The sequence below is a fragment of the Mustela nigripes genome, chromosome 1 (assembly GCF_022355385.1).
Source record: "Mustela nigripes isolate SB6536 chromosome 1, MUSNIG.SB6536, whole genome shotgun sequence".
Taxonomy (NCBI): domain Eukaryota; kingdom Metazoa; phylum Chordata; class Mammalia; order Carnivora; family Mustelidae; genus Mustela; species Mustela nigripes.
In genome coordinates this window covers 115,232,697-115,254,625 of record NC_081557.1, presented here as the reverse complement: position 1 = coordinate 115,254,625, position 21,929 = coordinate 115,232,697, and the positions used below count along the sequence as shown (strand labels likewise).

Genomic DNA, 21,929 nt, shown 5'->3' with positions numbered 1-21,929 from the left:
TAGGACAGAAGCCAGAGAAGGTTACGAAGCAGTCAGACCCAATCTAGGCTGTTTCATGTCTGCCTCCAAGACAGGCTCTTCTTTGCTTGCTTTTATTTTTCTAAAAGACTATTTACTTATTTATTTGGGAAAGAAAGCAAGAGAAAGAGACAGAACAAGTGGAGAGGAGACGCAGAGGCAGAGGGAGAAGCAAGCTTTCTGGCTTCCTGCAGAGCAGGGAGCCCAATGCCCCAGGACCCCGGGATCATGACCTGAGCCAAAGGCAGATGCTCAGCTGACCGAGCTGCCCCGGCGTCCCCTCTTTGGTCTTAAGTAAGACTGACTACTTGATGCTATATTCCCAGGAAGTGGTGCATCCCACGTGTATCAATAAAAACTTTTAGGAGTTTGTCTTCCTCCATTGCTCCCTCCCTATTCTCCTTGTGAGAAGAAGGAGCGCGATCTTCCTAGGGAGGGACCCAAGCCAGCAGGCCTGGAGCGAGCCTCTTGTGGCTCTGGGGGGAGCTCCTGCCTCACAAAAGATGAAACACAGTTCTGCTGGTCTGCTCTTCACTCAAGTCCGCTTTTGCTGAAGACTTTCCAACTCCCTCCTTTAAAGTGACAGTAGTGCATCTCCAGGGTCTAAGAATACACAGTGTGGATTCTCTAATCGTTCCCCAGAGCCCTTTATCCCGCTTTTTGATTTGCTCACTGGAACCTGCTATTTTGGAGAAGGAGCAGAGATCTTCCTTTTGATTGAAATGGCATAGCTCATTCTAAAATAAGTTACTAGGTTATTAAAAATGTGATTTTCCTCCTACACATTGACTACATTTTAGAAAGTGGTAGCTCACCGCAGGGATGTCGTGAAGAGGAGAGCAAAAACTACAGGCCGTTTCCTAGATGTTACTGAACTGACACTGTGTTTTAACATAATTTTAACACATGCAATTCGCTTAACCTTTTTACTTTTTTAGCATGCTCCCCTTCCATGTTGCAAGAGTGATAATTCTATTTGCAACATACCAAGCGCATTTTTTAACATACTCAGCTTAAAGTGGGCCAAGATAAGTAATTTACAAGTGCACTCAAGAAGTTGTACAGCAAATTATTCATCTCACTACTTCTACAATACATGCTTATGAAAAAGAGTTGGTACGAATGATCCTGCTTTACAGTCCCCCCCAACCGCTCCCCCGGCCCTCCGCCACCAAGGACTTGTCTCTGCCATGGGTGGGCTGTCACAATTGGCCCACAGACTGAGGAGTGGATGTCAGCCTGAAACTCACCCAATCAAGAAGAAGGAAGGCTTTGACCCGGTACAACCACTTTTAAAAGACTGCTATCTCTCCCACAGCCTACTTTTTGCTTTTCTCCCAAACTAGTCCTTTCTACCAGCTATCCCAGAGGTAACCGCACGTGTCTCTGTGGAAGGGGTGAGGCTGTCACCTCCGGCTTTTACAGCCCAACATGACAGTAGCGAGACCTGGCTCTCAACTGGCCAAAGTTTCTCCCTAGTGTGTGGCTCAACACGAGCACTCCCTTACAGATCACAACCTCCCAGAGTGGTTGCAGGGGCTTCTGGAATAAATAAGGGGCAGAGTTCTCCCTTTCCTTAAAGGTTCGTTCATGCTTGGCTTAACAGTTAACCAGTTCCACGTAGAGAATTCATCTTAAATGTGGAAAACACCCTATATTATGACTTTGCAGTCACACTATGATGAACCTATGTCCGCAAGTTTGGCTTTGACTACCCCTGAGGTACAATACAAACACTTCTGCTACAAGGTCATAGAGAGATGGATAGATAATATCCAGGTAAAACTCTGTTTTGCAAAATCATGTATTTCAAAAAAGAAAGAGAAGCAAATAGGACCTAAAACAGAGATAGGACCAGACCACTCCAAGGGTAGGAAACGTTGGGATGAGAGCCCAGAGAGTAAAATCTTAGCTAAAATCCACACTGACATTCATGGACCATCTTTCAGCCTTTAAACCCCAGGGGCTTGTGTTTTCCTTCCTGTAGGTCCTGGGGGACATTTGGTTCTAATATAGAGCAGCTTCGCCAAAATTAAAAGTCTGATCCAGAGACACCCTTCTTCCCCAGTCCATTTCCTCTCAGCGTCTCTGGATCCACTGGAAGCTTCCCAAGACAGCTTAACACAGTAGCGAGTGTAGCTGGTGCCTCTAGCATCTCTCTTATTCACCACACACACACACAAGCCCATATGCACTAAGGGAATTAACAGGCTGTACCTAATAGCCTGGCTGCCTCTACTCATCTGAGCTGTTCAACTGCCACAGAGGGTTGTGAAACCCTCCCAGGGGAGAGACAGGTGTTCGGCACCCATACCGCACTATGGCCTGCCTGGGTCTGCATCTGGAACTCTCCCCGCGGGGGTGGGGGGGTAGGAGGGGGAAGAATCTGATAATCTTATAGCAGAGGACAAGGAGACTAAACTCGGTGAAATGATCATTATTTCCAAAACTCAGAGTCTCTAGTAGGAGTGGGCACAAAAAACATCCCTTAACCTCCATGGCAGTGCTCCTCGTGGGTGGGAAACTTAGCGTGGCGGGGGGGGCGGTGGGGGCGGGAAGAAGAGTCAAGATTTTCAGGGCACCTGGGTGGCTCAGGTCATGATCCCAGGGTACTGGGTTGGAGCCCCGCTAGGGCTCTCTGCTCAGTGGGGAGCCTGCTTCCTCCTCTCTCTCTGCCTGCCTCTCTGCCTACTTGTGATCTGTCAAATAAATAAATAAAAATCTTAAAAAAAAAAAAAAGTCAAGATTTTCTTTTGCTGAAATTGTCTGTCTCTGGGGTAGAATGTTATGGGTTATCCAGTGGTGCCTCTCTACGTATTTCTCTTATTCTAAATTCTAAAATTGGGAGTGAAGGGTTTGAAAAAACAAAAATGAATCACCTGATTTACTGTTTTTCGTCAGGCATTTCTTACTCACACTTCTGTAATGCCAGTGGTGAGGAAGCAGGGGAAATGGAGCAAAGTCCCTTTCAACAGAGCAACTTGGATAGTGACTAGAGAATGGGAAGGACTTTATCAACCAAATGAAGTCTTGGCAGGAGAAGAAAGTTTTTGCCAAGGGAAGGGAGCCATCCCAGAATAAGATTAAGGGGAGAGTGGCACTCAAGATTGCTACTCTGCTCGTGGTGGCTTAGAGCGAATTCCCTCTATCTCGTTTTTGTAGGCTCACTTTATGAACATGGGACCCTCCTCAACTGCTGTGGAAACTGGGATGACCTAACTTACCCCCAATCTGTAAAAATTCCACTTTGGCTAAATAACATCTCCAGTTGTCAGCCAGGACCTTAAATAAAAATCAGCTGTGCACCGCATTGAGAAAACACCAATGTGCGAAGTGTGCACCTGTGTGTGTGCTCGTGTGTGTGCCTGTGTGTGTGTGCTCATGCTCGTGTGTGTGCACGTGTGTGTGTGTGGGTTTAGAGGAAAAGGAAAAAGAGAAACCAAGTGTTAGAATGCTATTTTTAGTCTGGAAAACGTCTGAACTCACAAAGAGTGGCTTCTAAGAGTAAAAGTTTTCAAGCCCATTAGAAAGTAATACCTTTGAAGACAAAAAAGAAGCAATATGTCCATCATGGGTCATCTGAAACCAATTTCAATGTGTTTCCTGCAGATCAGACCTAGGGTTCCCAAACTATAGTTTGAAAAATGAGACACATCTTGGGCCATTCATGAGAGAAAATGACCAGGTGTTGGTAGCTGTGAACGGTGCAGTTTGGATGGGGTCTGCCATATATTCTAACAGAAACTGGGACATAGTGTTGAAATCCATACGCACGTACATGATTCACATATGTATGTGTAGATCGGGTTTATACATTCTAATAATTTGTTTTAACTTCTGATGTCTGGCTCAGAGTTTTAGGTAGCTCTAACTGAAAACTATGGGTCATTGGTAGAAACTGAGATTTAAAAGGAACCCTATACCATTTCAACAAAATAAATGCTCTGAAAACGGTATGTTCTATAAATTATAGCACTATATTCCAAACAAATGTATTAAAGAAAGCCTTTAACACAAATAGAAAAAGAAAAAAAAATCTCATGATCACAATTCACCTTCAATAAGAGCATAAACATGAATATTTTGGTATCAGGTAAGAAGAGAATTGTCTAGTATATAGGCATGAGTGTAAGTGAAAATTTCTTATAAAAAAAAAACAACAAAACCTTCAATTTCCCATAGATAAGCTTAAGGAAGTTATTAACAATTAATCATATTAACATTTGCATAGCTCTTAGAATTTTTGGAGCACTTTAACATCTATTATTTCACTTTGTAATGCAACGAAGATAGCTCTCTACAAAATAAAAATGCAATTGGTACGTAGGTAGGAGGAAAGGTTAAATATTAGAAGCAGATGAATTTGCTCAACCAGTCAAAATATTTAATTCATTTGTTTGAAACAAAATAGCTTGGATTATATACCGCTGATTGTCTATCTTCTTGGGCAGAAAAAGGGCAAGAATAATTTCCATGTATTTGCATCGGCAGTTAGTTCCCAGCAGGGGAAATAAAATCTGGAGCTTTAATTGAAGGAAATCTAACATATTCACAAACACACCATGCCACCTTTTCCCACACGTGGCCTCCCCATCCTGCTGGGCTCTGCAGGAATTCACCTACATCTGGGAGAAAAGTGGTTCAGGCCACTGACGTTTGGGCAGAGTAGCCTGCTCCACTCCAACCACGTTTCCCTGCTAAGGCGCCATTCTTCGTGCTGCTGCCTGTCCAAGAACTGGGTTTCTCTTTGATTCCTCCTTCCACTCCATCAAGCTGCCAAGGCCTACTGATTTCTGTTCTCTTACAGAGTCTTCTTTTTCTGATTCTATACCCTTCACTGAAGCTCCTGGTCTAGAGCTCCGAACCCTCCAACTGGTCTCCACCCCGTAATCCATTCTCAATAACTTTACCCATCTGATATTCCTAAGATTCTCTGTGTAACCTTTGGTGGGTCTTTCCTGACCACCAACCCATGACTTTGTGCGTGACCCTACAGTCTCCCAAATGTGAAGCTACTTATCCTACAAGTATCTCTATACCTATTTCCTGACCCAAGTATATATTACACCACTTGTTTTTTTTTCCCTAGTCACTGGCTGTCTTGAAGTCTTCTAAACCTGGAACTCTTCCTGGGGAGACCCTACCCAACTTCCAGACTTCAGCCCTGGTGTTCCCCCTCCCTCCATCTTGTTCCAACTCCTGTCAAGTACCCCTCCCCGCTCTGAACCAAATCATTTGGCTCACCCCTTTCCTAGGACTCTTACATTATGGATTTCTTTCCCTTCCCCCAGAGGCAGATGGGGAGCTCTCTAAAGGTAGGGACTGTGTCTTGTCAACCAATGGGTTAGCACAATGCAGTGCTTATTGGAGATACTCAATAACTGTCGAACTGTCAAAAAAACCACTGTGTTTTTCATAGGATATTTGTGTGAAGGCAGGTGAAGTCATTCTTGGATCAAGTTTCTAAAAAAGAAGTAGGCCTCCAGTTCACTCAAAATACAGTTACTCACTCTCAACAAGCAATCAACAGCCAGTAAATTACTCAGCCAGTGCATGTAATTCAAAGCTGTAACATACATAAGTATGAGTCACGTTGGCAGCTGGGCAGTTCTGTCTTGCTTCTAAGGTAGAGAACAGTCATCTGAAAAGACGACGGAACAGCCACAAGAACAAACAAGTTCAGCACAGTGTCAGATGTCACAGCTGGACAAATAGCCCCAAAGACCGTTTCCAAGCTTGGCAGGTGGCTCATTTAAATGTCTGATGGAGGGGCGCCTAGGTGGCTCAGTTGGCTAAGTGGCTACCCTTGGCTCAGATCATGATCCTGGGGTTCTGGGATCAAGCCCCACAGCAGGCTGTGTGCTCAGCGGGGAGGCTGCTTCTCCCTCTTCCTGCTGCCCCCTGCTCGTGGTCTCTCTACCTCTCTATCTCTCTCTGAAATAAATGAACTCTTTAAAAAAAAAAAAAATGAATAAATGTCTGATGGATGCAAGAGAACAGGGCTGAGAAGGCCTATAGTCCAAAGCTGCAGAAAGTCAGCAACACCAAGTCAGTCTCTGGTGGGCTCTATGTAGCATACTCTCCATGTGGGATGAGCATGAGGGAGGTTGAATGTGTGATATGGATGCAGGTTTGTTTTCAATATATTTGCCAGAAAAGGAGAAAAGTGCTAATTTGCATATTGGATAATATGTAAAAAATTAGGGATGTTTTATTTATTGCTGGCCTTTTAATTTTACATTAAATTCTTAAGACGATCCACATCCTAATTTATGAATAATAACTCTACTTAGAATTTATTTTTCTACATTGAATTTTCAGTGTTCAAAGAGGAATGAAGCCTATCTCTTTCTCTCTTTTTTTAAGTATGAGAAAGAATCAAGTTTAAAAAGTAATCTGGATTTGGGGCACCTGGGTGGCTCAGTCAGTCAAGTGACTCTTGGTTTTGGCTCAGGTCATGATAGGACCGAGCCAATGATGGGCTCTGCACTCTGCACGGAGTCTACTGGAGATTCCCTCTATCTTCCTCCCTGCTCTGCTTGAGTACGCTCTCTCTCTAAAATAAATCAAATCTTGCCAGCGGGGGGTGATCTGGATTCAGTTTAGAAAAAATTGGGGGGACTACCTGGGTGGCGCAGCATCCAACTCTTGATTTTTGGCTCAGGTCATGGTCTCGGGGTTATGAGATCAAGATCTGCCTGGGCCCCGCACTGGGCTTGATACCTGGTTAAGAATCTCTCTCTCTCTCTTCTCCCCCGACAAGCTTGCTTGCATGCTCTCTCTCTCTCTCTCAAAAACAAAAAAAAAGCTTCTGGGGTTTATAATGTTTGAGTACTTTGAAGCATAAAAGAGAGAGTTTTCTCACCAGCATAGACGTTTAAAGAGGGGCTTAGGAGCATTTGCTAAGATAGTATTGGGTCCTTCTGTTTGACTGAGGACAATGTACTTAAAGGAATGATACATAGAAACATGCAATATCCAATTTGTAAGTACTTATGCAAGAGAAAAGAACACAGGAAGTGATCAGCCTATGTGTGGCATGGAAGAAGGAAGGAAGGGAGAGGAAAGATGGGGGGAAGGAGGGATGCAAGGAGGAAGCCCGGAGAGAAAGGACAAGGGAGAGACGAGGGAGGGAAGGAAGTTATATGAGAGCAAAGAGTACTCAGAGAGATTGGAGGTTTAGGTGGCAATAATCGGTATGTCTAAAAAACTTACCACAGAAGAGGGGAAGGCGTTGCCATCATGGAAGGTAACAAGTAGAAGCAAAATGATGAAGATAAGGGAGTGTGTGACATTTACATCTTCCAAAAAGCAACAGAGGGCCTCAAAGTTAAACAGAACTGAAAACATGAAAATTTTGACAAGAGGGTATATGACCTGAAGAAAGTGCCGCAATAATAATAATAATAATTATTATTATTATTATTATATCATATATATTATACTTATATACGTATATGTATAATATATGTATAATAGATAATATATTATACTTATAATAATATGATATAATAATTTATTATTACATCCTATAATATATTATACATGTATTATATATTATAAGTATAATATATTGTATATGATATAATAATAAGGATATATTTATAATAATGATGATAATAATATATAATAATAATTATTATTATTATTAAAATTCAAGAACACTTGAGTGCCACCAGGCCTGTGACAGAAGACTTTTAGCCTATCATATCATTTAATTCCAATGCCAACCCATGGAGATAAGTATTGTTAGACTAATTTTAAGGATTAGGTAACAGAGTATAAGTAACTGATCAAAGATCTCACATCTGGTAATGAAGTCAAGGTTTGAACCCTAGCAGATTCCATTCATTCACTCATTCTCTCAACAGATATTTACCAACTGCCTGTCAGCTACTGGAAGTAGCTGGTGAAGAAAGCAGGCAAACTCCTTGCTCCTGGGACTTTATCATGCAGTAAGAAAGATGGTCAATAAACAACTAAATAAACCAATACCTATATAAATTTGATAAATTATAAAATTGGATATGCACTATGAATGAAATGGCCGGAGAGCAGTATTAAAAATAAAGCAGGTTATTACCAAATTAGACAGCATGGTTAGAGAACTTCTACTAAGACCTAAAGAATGGGAAGGAGCCAGCCACAGTATTCATAGAGGAGGGAAGAGCACAGGCAAAGAGACCGGGAAGGCCAGCCCAGCTAGAGCACTCTGAGCCAGAGCACTGTAACAAGAGGAGGTTGTCAAGACAAGGAAGGGTTGCAGCTGCCACTTAGGAGTTTGGATTTTATTTAAGTGCACTGGGAAGGCAAAGAATCGTTGTAGATAAGCTAGAGTTGTGTGGTTCAGACACCATACTGGCTTCTGTGGGAAAAGGTAGGAGGCAGAAGCTGAAATGGAGAAACCGTGAAGGAGATTCTTGCAGGATTTCAAGAGAGATGATGGTGGCCTGGACTTGGGTGGTGGCAGTGGGAATGAAAGAACTCGTCTCCGAAGTAATTGGAGACGTGTTTTGGTGGCAGAAGCTAGAGGCCTGCAGACAGAATGGATGTGTGGGGTGAAGGAGAGGGAGACAGACAGGCGTGTACTTCTCTGTCTTGTAGGTCATTTCGCTTTTTAGCCAGATTTATATTGGTGTTATTAATGATCTTTTACAAATTGCCCAAGTGCTAAAAACCTCCATTTCTACAATAAGCTCACCCACAGACTATAACATGGCACGGAGGCACGTCACCTGGGCAAGACCTACCTTGAGGTAATGACGTATGGTGGAAAGATAGGGCTTTCACACCAAACCACCCTCGCTTGAACCACAACTCTGCCATTTTGCTGGGCAAACACACGGAAGTCAGAGCTCCAAGCTTCAGACTACCTATACAGGTAAAAACCCTCAAGGTTTGGTTGTAAGAATTTAAGTAAGAGAACCTGTAGTAAGTCCTGGCATGTAGTGGGAAGTCAATCCATGTTACTCTCCCCTTCCCTTCTCAGTGATGAGAATGCCATTGATAGGTTCTCAGAGAACCTTCTGTCACAGAGATAAACAGTATGTTTAAGTGCTGTATTTTAGATAACCAGGACACACTCCAGATAAGGGACTGCAGAGCCTCATATGGGTCTTAAAGGATACTCACGTGGCAGTTCTAGCTCCATAACCACCCCCCTCCGCCCCTGACTGGAGGGGTAAGGGACACCCGGTTATGTTCAGGTTTCAGAGAAACAACTATTTTCTAAAGTATAAATATGTCCCATACACCATTTGGTGTATGGGACATATTTATACTTTAGAAAATTATACTTAATGTTCTTCATTATTCATCTGAAATTCAAATCTAATCGAGTGTCCTCTGTTTTTATTTGCTAAATCTGGCAACCTTGTGACCAGGCAAGCCTCTACTTTGACTTAGAATCAATTGCTCCAGGATTCCTCCTTCACTGTCCCTTGAGATGCTCTAACTCCTCTCACCGTCATGGTTCTGTACTTATATTCCTCTGCTTTCTTTGCATATTTCATTCACCCCCTCTCACTCTTACCAATTAATAGATGAATGTCCAAAGTCTTGAAATTTAAGAAACAAAACAGATGAACGTATGGGATGGGGAAAAGATAAAGAGAGAGGCAAACCATGTGAGACTCTCAACTATAAAGAACTGAGGGCCACTGGAGGGGAGGTGGGGGGGGATGGGCTAGATGGGGGATGGGGATTAAGGAGGGCACTTGTGATGGGCACTGGGTGTTGTATGGAAGTGACGAATCCCTGAATTCTACTCCTGAAACGAATACTGCACTGTACGTTAACTATAATTTAAACAAAAATTTAAAAAGGAAAAAAGTCTATTGAGTCGCACTATATTAAGTAAAGAATCTTTCTTAACGGTCATAAGGAACACTGCAATGGGGTCTCTGTGTGTGAGCATAAATGTGTTAACCTTTTAGGACAAAGATTACATTAGCAATCCATCATCAGAACACATTTTGAGAGTTTTCTAGTCGTACAGAATTAAATTTGTACCATGTTAACAGAGGCTATTTAGATACTACAGAAGCAGAACAGGTTATTAAATAAACTGAAAGAGAAAAGCTTTGAGTTTAATCAGTAACCACTGTCTATCAAGTTAGGAGTTGGGGATCCTTTGATCCTTTATTTTAAATCAAACTACATGAAAATAATTTGGAAGTTTAGGCCATAGTTTTATCTGCTGAGGACTCCTTTTGCATTAGACCCAGAGTTCTGATTTCCAGGTGCAGGACTAAGAAAAAAACTTAAGGGAAACATCAACATCTAGGTAATTACAGGAGATAGCTAGAATAGCGTTACTATTTGTTATTATTCCAACAAGACAAGGGGCTTGATCCATAATGAAAATCAATGCATCGAGAAAGTTTTGTTATTAAAAGATTGTCATTTGTCCTAAACTAATTATTTACTGGTTGGTTTACACTCTGGCACAAATTCACGTTTTCACTGTGGACTGGTAACAAAAAATTCATACACTGGTGCCAGTCCAGGGACCACAAGTGAGGAGCACTGATGTAAAACTCCCAGAATTTTATAGGTCATACCTTTAATCTAACGGCATAAATGGAGCGATCTCCTCCTTCTGGCCATTTTGCAGACCGAAAAGCCTTTTATTTCCTTGGAATAAAGGCAAAGATATTTTCTCCAGTCTAACAATCTAACTAAATATCTATCAGAACAATAGCTGCCCCAATTTTAGAAAGAAGAGGATGTGTGCTTACTCTTCTTGTCGCAAGTCATTGACGCTGCGGTCCAGCGAGATCATGTCACTTGCCACCATGTTAAATCCAAACTCTTTAATGCTGGCTTGAACTGCATGTTTGAATTCTGGTCCCAAAACCAATGGCTTGGCGTTCTCTCCGGGGCCACCAACCACTCCATGAGGCTCAGGTTCTTTGGGTTCAAAGTTACCGAGGATCCCTGGACGTAGCACAGGATCTCGGTAGGTGAATGTCTGAGGCTTAAATGTGAGATACTGCCTCTGCATTATGTCTTTCTGCTTATCTCCTCCAGCATGGCGCTCTTGTTCATTTTTCGCCTTGTTTTTTCTTCTAATAGACTCTAAGTCCACTTCTACTCCTTCAACATGAGGCCATGGTACCACAGGTTTGAATCTGTCATCCCCAGGAGCTAATCCATTGCCTCCTCGGTTAGGCATGGGGTTATTGACATCTCTGTCTTCCTATACAAAAGGGAGGGGGATATACAATGAGTGCATGAAGGCAATCACAGCAGAGTTTATGACACGAATTTTCATGTTTAATAAAAGGCTGAAGCAACAATACAATGATTTAAAATGTTAAACAGAAGCAGGCTATTCATCAGGACTTCCCATTAAAAAGACATCTTTTGGGCAAGGGGAGGACATCCCAAGAAATACACTCTTTCCACCTTACCATTCCAAAATAAATGAATGGATACATGCTCTTTAACCTCTTTCCTTCTAAAACTAACTCTCCCATCAAAGACCTCTTACTAAAGTACACTGTTATGGGTGAAAGCAATGGGGTTCGAGGAGCTTTGACAAAAACAGACATTTAATAGGTCATGTACAGTATGTGGTTTTCCCAGACGTCTGGTGTGTGATAAATATAAGTATTTGTCAGGAATGCAGCCATATGGTGGCAGTGGTATTAGATGTCACCCACCACGAGGCTGGCTTCATGCCTCTCACGGCAGAGGAAAAGGGGAAATGCACTCAACAGTCTGTATTTTCTACTCAGAGGTTAGCTGAATTCAGAACTTTTTTTTTTTTTAAAGCAAACAAAAAAAAAATGCTAAAGAATGACCAAGTCACTTTAGGCTTTTAAACCACACCAAATACCTAGTCTGCCCCATTCCAGAGGTAGCCTAAGTTAAAACAGATTTGGTGCATATGGATATTCTGGAAGGGCCATCTCCCGTGTCCATGTGAACCTTCCTCACCACCTGCACAGATCTTTCGGTCAGAAATCCTGAGTGCTTTTGCTGCTGAGGTATTCTATGTGAAGTTTTTGCTAAATCAGTACCATTCATTGCACAGGACAGTGTTTTCCAATATTAGCATCACCTCAGTGACTTTAAGAAATACTGATGTCTGTGTCCCACCCCTAGACTTTGTGATTTAATTGGTCTGGGCATTCCCATTTTTAAAAGCTCCCCCAAGCGATTTTAATATGCATCCAAGCTTGAGAACCTTTAGCTCAGAGGAAGAGCTGCTGGCTATAATTAGACAAGAGGATTATTGAATATGCACAGCTGGGGAAGAAGCAAGGTGAACTTCAAACTGCAAAATAGGCGAAAGGGTATGCCGCTCCCCTCCACACTGAGATTATCGGAGCCCTTCATAGATTCATAATAGAATTAGGGCTATCGGACCAAAATGTGGCTACAGTGTTAGAGCTATCTTGAAGAGGAAAGTTTAAAACTTGATTTTAAAGAGTACAGAAGTGCAGTGCTAGGTATGACACTGAGATGTAGGTTGCTCTCTGTTGGGAGTTTATTGAGAAAGATCTCTTTAGAAAGCCAGTTCATTAATTTATTTTTAGTATTAAAATCTTTATCTTTATTCACATATAATATATTATTTGGTTCAGGGGTACAGGTCTATAATTCACCAGTCTTATATAGTACAAAGCGCTCCCCACAACACATACCGTCCCCAGGGTCCATCACCCAGCCAGTTAATTTAAATGTGAATTTACTTGAAGTTTTGGTAAGGGCTAGCTAAGGATTGATTTGGGGGAGTTCAAAAAGGAATTTTAAAAATTTATTTGTTTAGGTAATATAAGCATATGATAGAATATTCCAAGGACCCAAAAGGGCATCTAATGAAAAGCACGTTTTCTGGCTTCCTCTCCTACAGAGGCCATCACAGGCAGCACTTTGGGAATCTTTCTAGAGATGTTATATGCACATATAAACACACGTGTGTAGGTAACAAAACAATTGTTTTTAGCATGGGACACAATTTTAATTAACTCGTTATTTAAAAAGGAAACCGGTAGGATGTTACAAGTGGTTCGAAGGTGAATCCAAAGAACAAATATCTAAACATCAATGATACTGCAGAGGGTTTATAAACAGATGCACGACTGGTAATGTTGGTCAATACCTACAAGGCAATAACCCACTGCACTCACTGTATACAATTTCAATGGACGAGCATCTTTCGCATTGTCTCAGTATTCTGCTGTTTCTAGCCACTGTCAAATAGCTCAAAGATAAGGAAAGGGCAAGATAACCTAGAAGCCAAGCCAGAGAGTATACCTAATAATGTTTTTGGTCCACTTTGAAGTTTTTCTATAATTTTCCTCCTATAACACAAAACCAAATTTAAAATGCAACACTCAGCCTGATTATATAAATGCGATACCTTTCTTCAGGCATGTGTGATAAGGGAGATAAGGCTTCTGGATCAGGCTTCTATCATCACACATCTCAGTAGCAAGGATTAGCTGGAGCCTAACCTGTGAGCCCTACTGCCTCGGAGGATGGAAAAAGTATACGGTGCTCCAACTTATCTCCCAGCTCTTTCTAAAAGAAAATTGTTGTGGCAGTGTTATAGGCAAATTAAAACAGAAAAATCTTAAAACTCTAAGATACTGGACCTAAGATATTGATGCTGAACCAAGTATAACACATAAAGAAGACCATCTCCCCCACTTCAATATTTCACATCAAGGCTCCAGTGAATGTGTAACTGGGGAGATTAAAAAAAGAAAAAGAAAAAGGGGGGGTAGGAAACATCAAACACAGAAAAGCAGAACGAATAGGTCATCAGATGTCAGCATCTGCAACCACAGCAACCACTCTACCCTTGCCTAAAATTCCGTAAAGGGCATGGTGTATACTGGAAGAGAATGGAATATGGCGGTACATGAAAGACCCACACTGTGAAATACACACTATGGTTTAGATTGGCCTATACAAATGCAAAACTTGCAAATTTAAATATTTTTCAAATTCACCTGCCTCAATAAGAGAATATTTAATGGGTTTAAACTTCATGCTTATCTTCCTCCAAATTAGATCTTTTCTTGACTTAAGGGTTCTTTGTCTGATCTTCCGCTGCTGGTGTTCCTCATAGTTCTCTTAGACATCCACCTATCAGTCCAGCTTCATTCTGGGTTATTTCCTTTTTTTCGAAGCATTATGACCAGACTTACATCAACCAATCCTACATCCCTCTCCTTAGCCCATCACACTCCTCTAATCCTTACTGTTGGCTTCTTCCCAAATTTCTGCTTATATCAATCTTTATCAATCGATCTTACATCTACATAGATATTAATCTAGTCCCATGTTAGACTTCTACTTATATCAGCCTAGTACCCAAACTTAAGATACCCCAAACTGAACTTCTATTTACCTCACATCACAAACCTGTTTTGATTATGGTCTTTCTCGGCTTTGGGGACAGGAACCACCATCTACACCACTGATCAAATCCAACACCTGCATTTCTTCCTCAACTTCTTGTTCTCTTTGATCTTGCCTACTGATGTCCAATCAATCCCTGATACCTGTCAATTCTATTGACTTTGTAGTGCCTGAATTTGACCACTTCCACCACTGCCCCACAGTTCAGACCACCCTCACCCCTTAACAGGATTACTACAATAGTGATAATAGTAATGATTGTAAATATTATGTTCTAAGTGCTTTGTATATATCGATTTATTTATGTATTTTGCCAAGAGTTAGGGTCTGTGATTACCGTTCCTGTTTTATCAGTAGAAAATCTGACAGAAAGTTATTCAACATCAGAATCAGTACATGGTAGGGCCAAAATTTGCATATCGGCATACTGGCTCAAGAGTGCATGCTCTTGGGGCACCCGGATGGCTCAGTGGATTAAGTGTCTGCCTTTGGCTCAGGTCATGATCCCAGGGTCCTGGGATCAGCCCCACATTTGGCTCCCTGCTCATCGAGGATCCTGCTTTCCCCTCTTTCTCTCTGCCTGCCTCTCTGCCTACTTGTGATCTCTGTCAGTTAAATAAATAAATACAATCCTTAAAAAAAAAAAAGAAGAGTCCATGCTTTTACTGGGTGTTATACACAACTAATGAATCATTGAACACTACATCAAAAAGTAATGATGTACTATATGTTGGCTAATTGAACATTTATTAAAAAGAGTCCATGCTCTTAACCACTACACTGAGTGCTTCTCCTTCTAATGCATGCATGTACTCTTGCTTTCATTGTTTTTTCTACATAGCAACCATAGTGACTTTTTTTTTTTTTTTTTTATCCCCAGGGGTACAGGTCTGTGAATCGCCAGGTTTACACATTTCACAGCACTCATCATAGCATATGTCCATCAATGTCCATCTCCCCACCACCCTCTCCTGTCCCCCCGCTCCCCCAGCAACCCTCAGTCTGTTTTTTGAGATTGAGTCTTTTCATAGTGACTTTTCTAAAATTCAAGTATGAACACGTCACATTCCCTGCTTACAACATTCCACCGCTGGTCCACTTCCCTCAGGAGCGTTTATATTCTTTTTTTAAAGATTTTATTTATTTATTTGACAGACAGAGATCATAAGCAGGCAGAGAGAGGAGGAAGCAGGCTCCCTGCTGAGCAGAGAGCCCAATGCGGGGCTCGATCCCAGGATCCTGAGATCATGACCTGAGCCGAAGGCAGAGGCTTAACCCACCGAGCCACCCAGGCGCCCCCATTTATATTCTTTAACAAGGAGAGTTTATACTCTTTTCACCATATCCCTAGAAAAAGCGTTGGTTAGCTTTATCTGTAAAGGTCAAGGGTAAATATTTTAGGCCCTGCACACCACAGGATCTCCATTGCAATCATTCAAGTCTGCCATTATAGTGCAAAAGCAGCCACCAATAATATGTAAATGAATGGGTAAGGTTGTGTTCCAATAAAACTCTTCACAAAGACAGACAACAGGATGGATCTGTGACTACCACCCCTCCCAACCCCTGCACTAGACTGTCAGTTCTGTGAAAAAGTAGGTGCCATGTCTATCATATGAACCACTGCATTCCCCATGTTTATCCTGGTGCTAATTCCTCCATAAATATTTACTGAATAAATGGATGACCCCTAAAATTTATGCTTTGGTTATGAGAGAAGAAAAGGAAAAGAGAGAATGGAGAATATAGACTGGGAATGGGAAGAGGGGCTTGGATCAGATAGTACATTGGGCAATACTTGACAAAACTGTCAAGAGAACAGGATATAACTTAATACTCTCTCCACAGTAGTGTACTCTTAATAATGCTATACTAGTCACCAGAAAAACTGAATTTGCTCACTTCTCAAAGCCTGTATGGCATTAAATCTGAAAGCAAAACCAAATATGAGAACTGTCTAACCTCAAGTCAATTAAAATTAATCATGTCAAATCTTAATGTTACGAGATTCAAAGAATGGCTACAAAGCCGTAGAATACTCAACTCCCCTGAGAAGGAAAACTACACACTCCATCCTGAGAGTGAATGAGAATCAGGAGATGCCTTTGTGACTCACTGGTACTATAATATCTTCATAAGTACCAGCTGATTTACTCTGCAGTCAAGAGTCAATGAATCACTGTTGACTAGAAATGGAAAAGACAATTGGTAGATAACTGCTTAAGATCACCATGTTCATAAAGGTGGAAATATACTGGAAAGCAGAATCACTTACCAGCAGATGGAAATATGGTATGATCAGAAATCAGGTCAGACTATTCACTTTTTATCTTACAAAGCTCCCCTTTCACCCTTAGATTCTACTTAAGTATGGTATATTCCCAGATGATCATGCCTTGGTAGAAACGATAGGAATACAAAAGGATTTAGAAAAATAGTCTTTAGATAGAGGCTTGTCTATATTTGAAATTATAGGTGAACCTAGAAAACTTAAGCTCTTAATCATGAGCTCCTAGAGTCAATGATTTCTGCAGAAATTACAATTTAGTTTTAGAAAGTGGCCACGGCTAACAATATTCACACTATTTGGTTATCATGCTACATGAGCCACAGAACTTAAAAACATAAGTCAAATTTAATACCATGATTTAAAAACCCTCTCGATAAGAAACACCTTAAAAAAAAAAAAAGATTTTATTTATTTTGGGGGTGGAGGGGCAGAGGAAGAGGGAGGAGAGAATCTCAAAAACAGTCTGTTAAGCATGGAGCCCTATGGGGGCTCGATCCCATGACCCCAAGATCATGACCTGAGTCAAAATTATGAGTCCAAGCCTTAACCAACTGAGCCACCCAGACGCCCTAAGGAACACCTTTAATTAGAAGAATGACACCAGCATGTTTTTTCTAGCTCCACTTTCTTCTGTTCCTAGGTGAGTGAGCAACAGGAACAAAGATCACAGAGGGAGATAGTTACAACAAGGAGGCCCCAGAAGAAACTGCGTGTGCTTGTAAGGCTGGACCTCCCCAGACTCCAATCCACCTGTGGCAGAAGGTGGGTGGGAAAGTGGGTGCTCCACCCTCGGTACCCTTGTTTCTGCTTAGCTAGAGCTGGATTCTCAGCTAGCCCGTCCGTGCTGGCATTTTGTGCTGACTGAAGACCATTCACTCTAGCTCCTTTCAGAGGACTGATAGGGACTGCATGGGGGAGGGGGGTGTCAGTGGCCTCTGCTGGTCATGAGATGAGGGACAGGGGTCAAGTGACTTTTCTGTGTTTAAGTAGAGCAGAAAATGGAAAAACCTAAGATTAAACAGAGACCTTATCAGTCCTTGAATATCTAAGATGGTCTCCCTTAAGGAGAGAGACCTATCCCAACTACCAGTAAAGACTCATGAACTAGAAAGCGATTGAAGACCCACGGCCAGGCCTCTGTTAGCTACTAGGGCAGAACTGAACATGAAGAAGGGTGTGCCTTATCAGTATTACATTCTGATAGAAGAATTATCTTCTGAAAGAAATAGACTGCCATGGGACGCCTGGGTGGCTCAGTTCGTTAAGCATCCACCTTTGGCTAAGGTCATGAGATCGAGTCCGGCGTCAGACTCACTGTTTAGCAGGGAGTCTGCTTCTCCCTCTGCCTGCCTCTGTGTGTGTGTGTGTGTGTGTGTGTGTGTAATGAATAAATAAAATCTTAAAAAAAAAAAAAAAAGAAAGAAAAGAAAGGAAAAAAAGAAGAGAAAAGAAATAAACTCCCATTGCAGGGATTTCAATTCTTTTCCCCCTTGACCCCCGAGGCCAGGTTATAAACCAAAAGGTAACAGAATGGAGAAAACCGCATGGTTGGCATCACAATAAGTGCCCCACCAAAAGAAATCTGGGTCAGCACTTCTAGTACTAGAAATTGGACTTCGGCAGGGTAGCCACTAGTCGCAGTAAGCCAGATTGAGCCAGACTTCTTCTAGGGACTACAATACTGACACTGGACTGTGGAGAGCTGCCTATTACATAATAGCTAATGACTGGTCCTTTTATTTTCTTTTAAAACTTATGATACACTATGGCAACCATAGTTACAAATGCGTAAGTTAGTGCTGTAGTATTAACCACCCACTGGAAAGATTTTACTAGGTTCATATGGGGGTATTCTGAGTCAATTAAATGTCACCTCTCCTTAACCAAACAAGCAAAACACAGTATTTAATACAGATCTACCCAGTATTATCGTGAATACCACTTGAAATTAATAGGTGTCTTCCTAAAAAGTTAGCTATATTACATTGTGAACATTTAATCATGTTAACAGAAGAAAGATTTCCATTATAAAAGAGTCTCCCAACAAATCCCATAATTGTGCAACTAGTCAGTTTTTGTAGATTTGGATCTTCATGCATATCATATGGTATCCTTAAGAGAAGTATCCATCTGCACTGACAATTTTCTTCAGATCTCTGCACATCTTGAATAATCATGGTCAACTATAGAATATCTAGATATGGCAAATTTTAAGTCTTGGGCTCTTTTCAAAATTCAAAACAAAATTTAGTTCAACCAAAGTAAATGTCTGAATTGGTTAAAGTTATAAAATTTAGGGGCACCTGTGTGGCTCAGTTGTTAAGTGGCTGCCTTCGGCTCAGGTCATGATTCCAGCATCCTGGGATCGAGCCCCATTCGGGTTCTCTATTCTGCAGGAAGCCTGCTTTTCCCTCTCTCACATCCCTGCTTGTGTTCCCTCTCTCACTGTGTCTCTGTCAAGTAAAATCTAAAAAAAAATATATATATATAAAATCTATTCTTTTGAAGAATTTATTATTTATTCAAGAGAGAGAAAGAGAGCGAGAACAAGCCAGGGAGAGGGGCAGAAGGAGAGGCATAAGTAGTCTCACCGCTGACCAGAGAGCCCGACAGAGGGCTCAATCCCAGGACCCCAAGATCAGAACCTGAGTGGAAGGCAGATACTTAAACCAAATGAGCTACCCAGGCGCCCCCCCTCCCACAATAGATACTTTTTCAAAAACCATATCAATACATTGCATTTTTAAAGGTATCAGACTAAACTACAAACTCCTCAGTAATCAACATTTTCAATTTTCAACAGCAAAGTTAAAACTATAATTGAAAACAGGGAGATTTCATGCAAAATCTTTCTCTGTTTTAATACCATTATCTCCAATGTTCTGTTTTGTAAATGTGAAATTACCATGAAGCACCAGTAGTTCAAGCGAGCAGTTCTAAACTCAGCAATTGGCTCTGGGTATATTTCCCCACAGTCCCATGAATATTTCTGATACTGCTCTTCCTGAATTGCCCTAGTATCTGGTACATGCTTCTCCCCAGTCAGACTAAGGGCTCTCTGAAGACAGTGAGTGTGTGTCTGTGTGTCCCTACACAGTGGCTGGGAGTGGGTGGGCAGGTGGAGGGCAGATACTCTCAGCACATGTTTCTTCACAGACGACTAAGTGGAGACCACCTAGCTGCGGGTCATCTCTTATTATGTTGCTGGAATATAAACGGACTTTGGAGCCCCTGTCTTATCTCACTGCTTGGCTTGATTTAAGCTAGCATTTTGAGAATCTAAATGAAATAACTAAAAACATTATTTTCTCTGCGAACAACATTGCTTTCCCTACCAATCCAAAACTCGAATAATCCTTTTTTTAGTTTCTTCTCTTCTTCAGATTTGGATAAATCGTGTCTGCAAGTGAAATTTGTTACTTCATGGAAAATGAGTACTTTATTTAAACACGAGAAAGTATATGTGCTGGTGTTCATCTCAGTCCTCTAAGCCAATTCATCTTGCAAATGGTTTCCTGCTAAATTTGGGGCTTGTTTTAAAACAGTAATAAGATAGAGATTCTAAATCAGGTCAGGAAAGTATCAGATAATACTCAAGGGGGAATAAATTAAAAGAAATAAGCAAGTAAAGGACCAAAATGTAGGTTAATGTCTACAATAGTAAAGTAACAAATTGGTTATCCCTTTACAAAAAAACTTTTATTTGTACTACTGCTTAATGGCCCGGATCAAAGTTAATATCACACACAACTAACCAAGTCTATGAAACATGAAATTTAAACATATTTCTGCAATCCAAATAATTTTTATTTTCCAGAAACCTTATGAAAAATGCATGCTTTAGCTCATGAACTGAGTCATAGATATACTGCACAGGCATAAAAAATATTTATTATGAATATTTAATATTAAATCCTTAACTGACTTGAACTGAATTTTAAGAATCAAACATGATTATGAAGCAATGGCCAATAAATCATTTTGTAGTAGGTTTCAAAAGGTGACGAAGCTATAGTTGTCAAAGCCTATGCCAGCATTTCAGTGGTAAGAGCACCGACGTCAAGCCTAGGCTATAAATACAAGGCGCACCAATGCCATTTAAAAGCTCCAGCTCCCATGGGTACTAAAAGGCAGATTATAATACCTCTTAGAAATCGTAAAAGGATATAGTGGGTAGATTTTTAACTCTCTCTGTTTGGGAGCTAAGCAATTACTGAGTTTTAAAAAGAAAGCTCCTAAGAGGCATTTTCATTCTAAAAATAGCATGTGGTAAGTTATGCAAAATATTTTAATAAGATTGTTGGTATTTTACAATAAATATTCTACTACATTATTCCTACAAAATGACCTGTCTAAAAATAAGGTATTAAAGAGGAGAGGAAAATGAAAGCAAAGCAAGGAGAGGAAGATTATAAAATAAAATCTGTGAAGATTTTTTAGCACATGAATAATTTATGTATGCATACATATGATATATGCACATGGAGAGAGGAAATACACATTTAAAAACCAAATAGCTTAGCAGGATAAGAAATAAGAAATTAACCCAGCTGAATGGACCCTTCAAAGGAACAATTATGGCATTTCATCAGGTGGAGAAATGAGGAACTACTTAAAAGCTGAATTGATTGAAAATGAGGTCCCATCTGCTCCTCTTCTGCCCACTCACATGATGTTCTGGAACCTTCTTTTGCTTTATGCCAATCAATTCTACTTTTTTACCTAGAAGAGCTAGAAACCTCTTCACTCTCTTTCCTAGATCATCTTTAAAATATTTCAAAAGAGCAATCCAGGCACCAATCCTTGGGGAATGACACTGTTAACACTTTTTCTTAAACCCAGGACAAGTGTTTATTCAGTCCTATCCTTTGATTTTCGTTCCCGGTACAACAATGCACTTCATAATCTAATACCTGCCAAAAGCAGACAGTTTAATTCCTAATTCTCCTTCACATCTGGCAATGCCGGTGAAAGCATGAAATGATTTCCAAATCTTCCTGAAAACTTTATTGGAAATTATGTCACCAACACAACCATTAATAATTCTTATGACACTAAGGAAAACATTTTACTGAGTGAAAGAAGAATGAGGTCAAATGTGGTATTTGTGTTGGGAGAGAATGTTTGTAATACCCTTTGAAAGCTGAAAAAGCAATGTCCTATTATCCCTCTAGGGGAGAAATTCTAGAATGAATACAGCACTCCCACATGAAGTGCTACTACTTTGTGCAGCTGGAAATGC

The 21,929-nt window shown here is 40.9% G+C and overlaps 1 protein-coding gene across 2 annotated transcripts in view; it reads right to left on the bottom strand.

Annotated features, from left to right (window-relative positions):
* GALNT7 (polypeptide N-acetylgalactosaminyltransferase 7) overlaps nt 1-21,929 on the bottom strand; it is a 142,833-nt gene that overhangs the window by 56,063 nt on the left and 64,841 nt on the right. For both annotated transcript variants that reach the window (XM_059372077.1, XM_059372072.1), the window contains exon 2: nt 10,758-11,218. In XM_059372077.1, the coding sequence (XP_059228060.1) occupies nt 10,758-11,218 (461 nt within the window). The remainder of the gene's footprint in view (nt 1-10,757; nt 11,219-21,929) is intronic.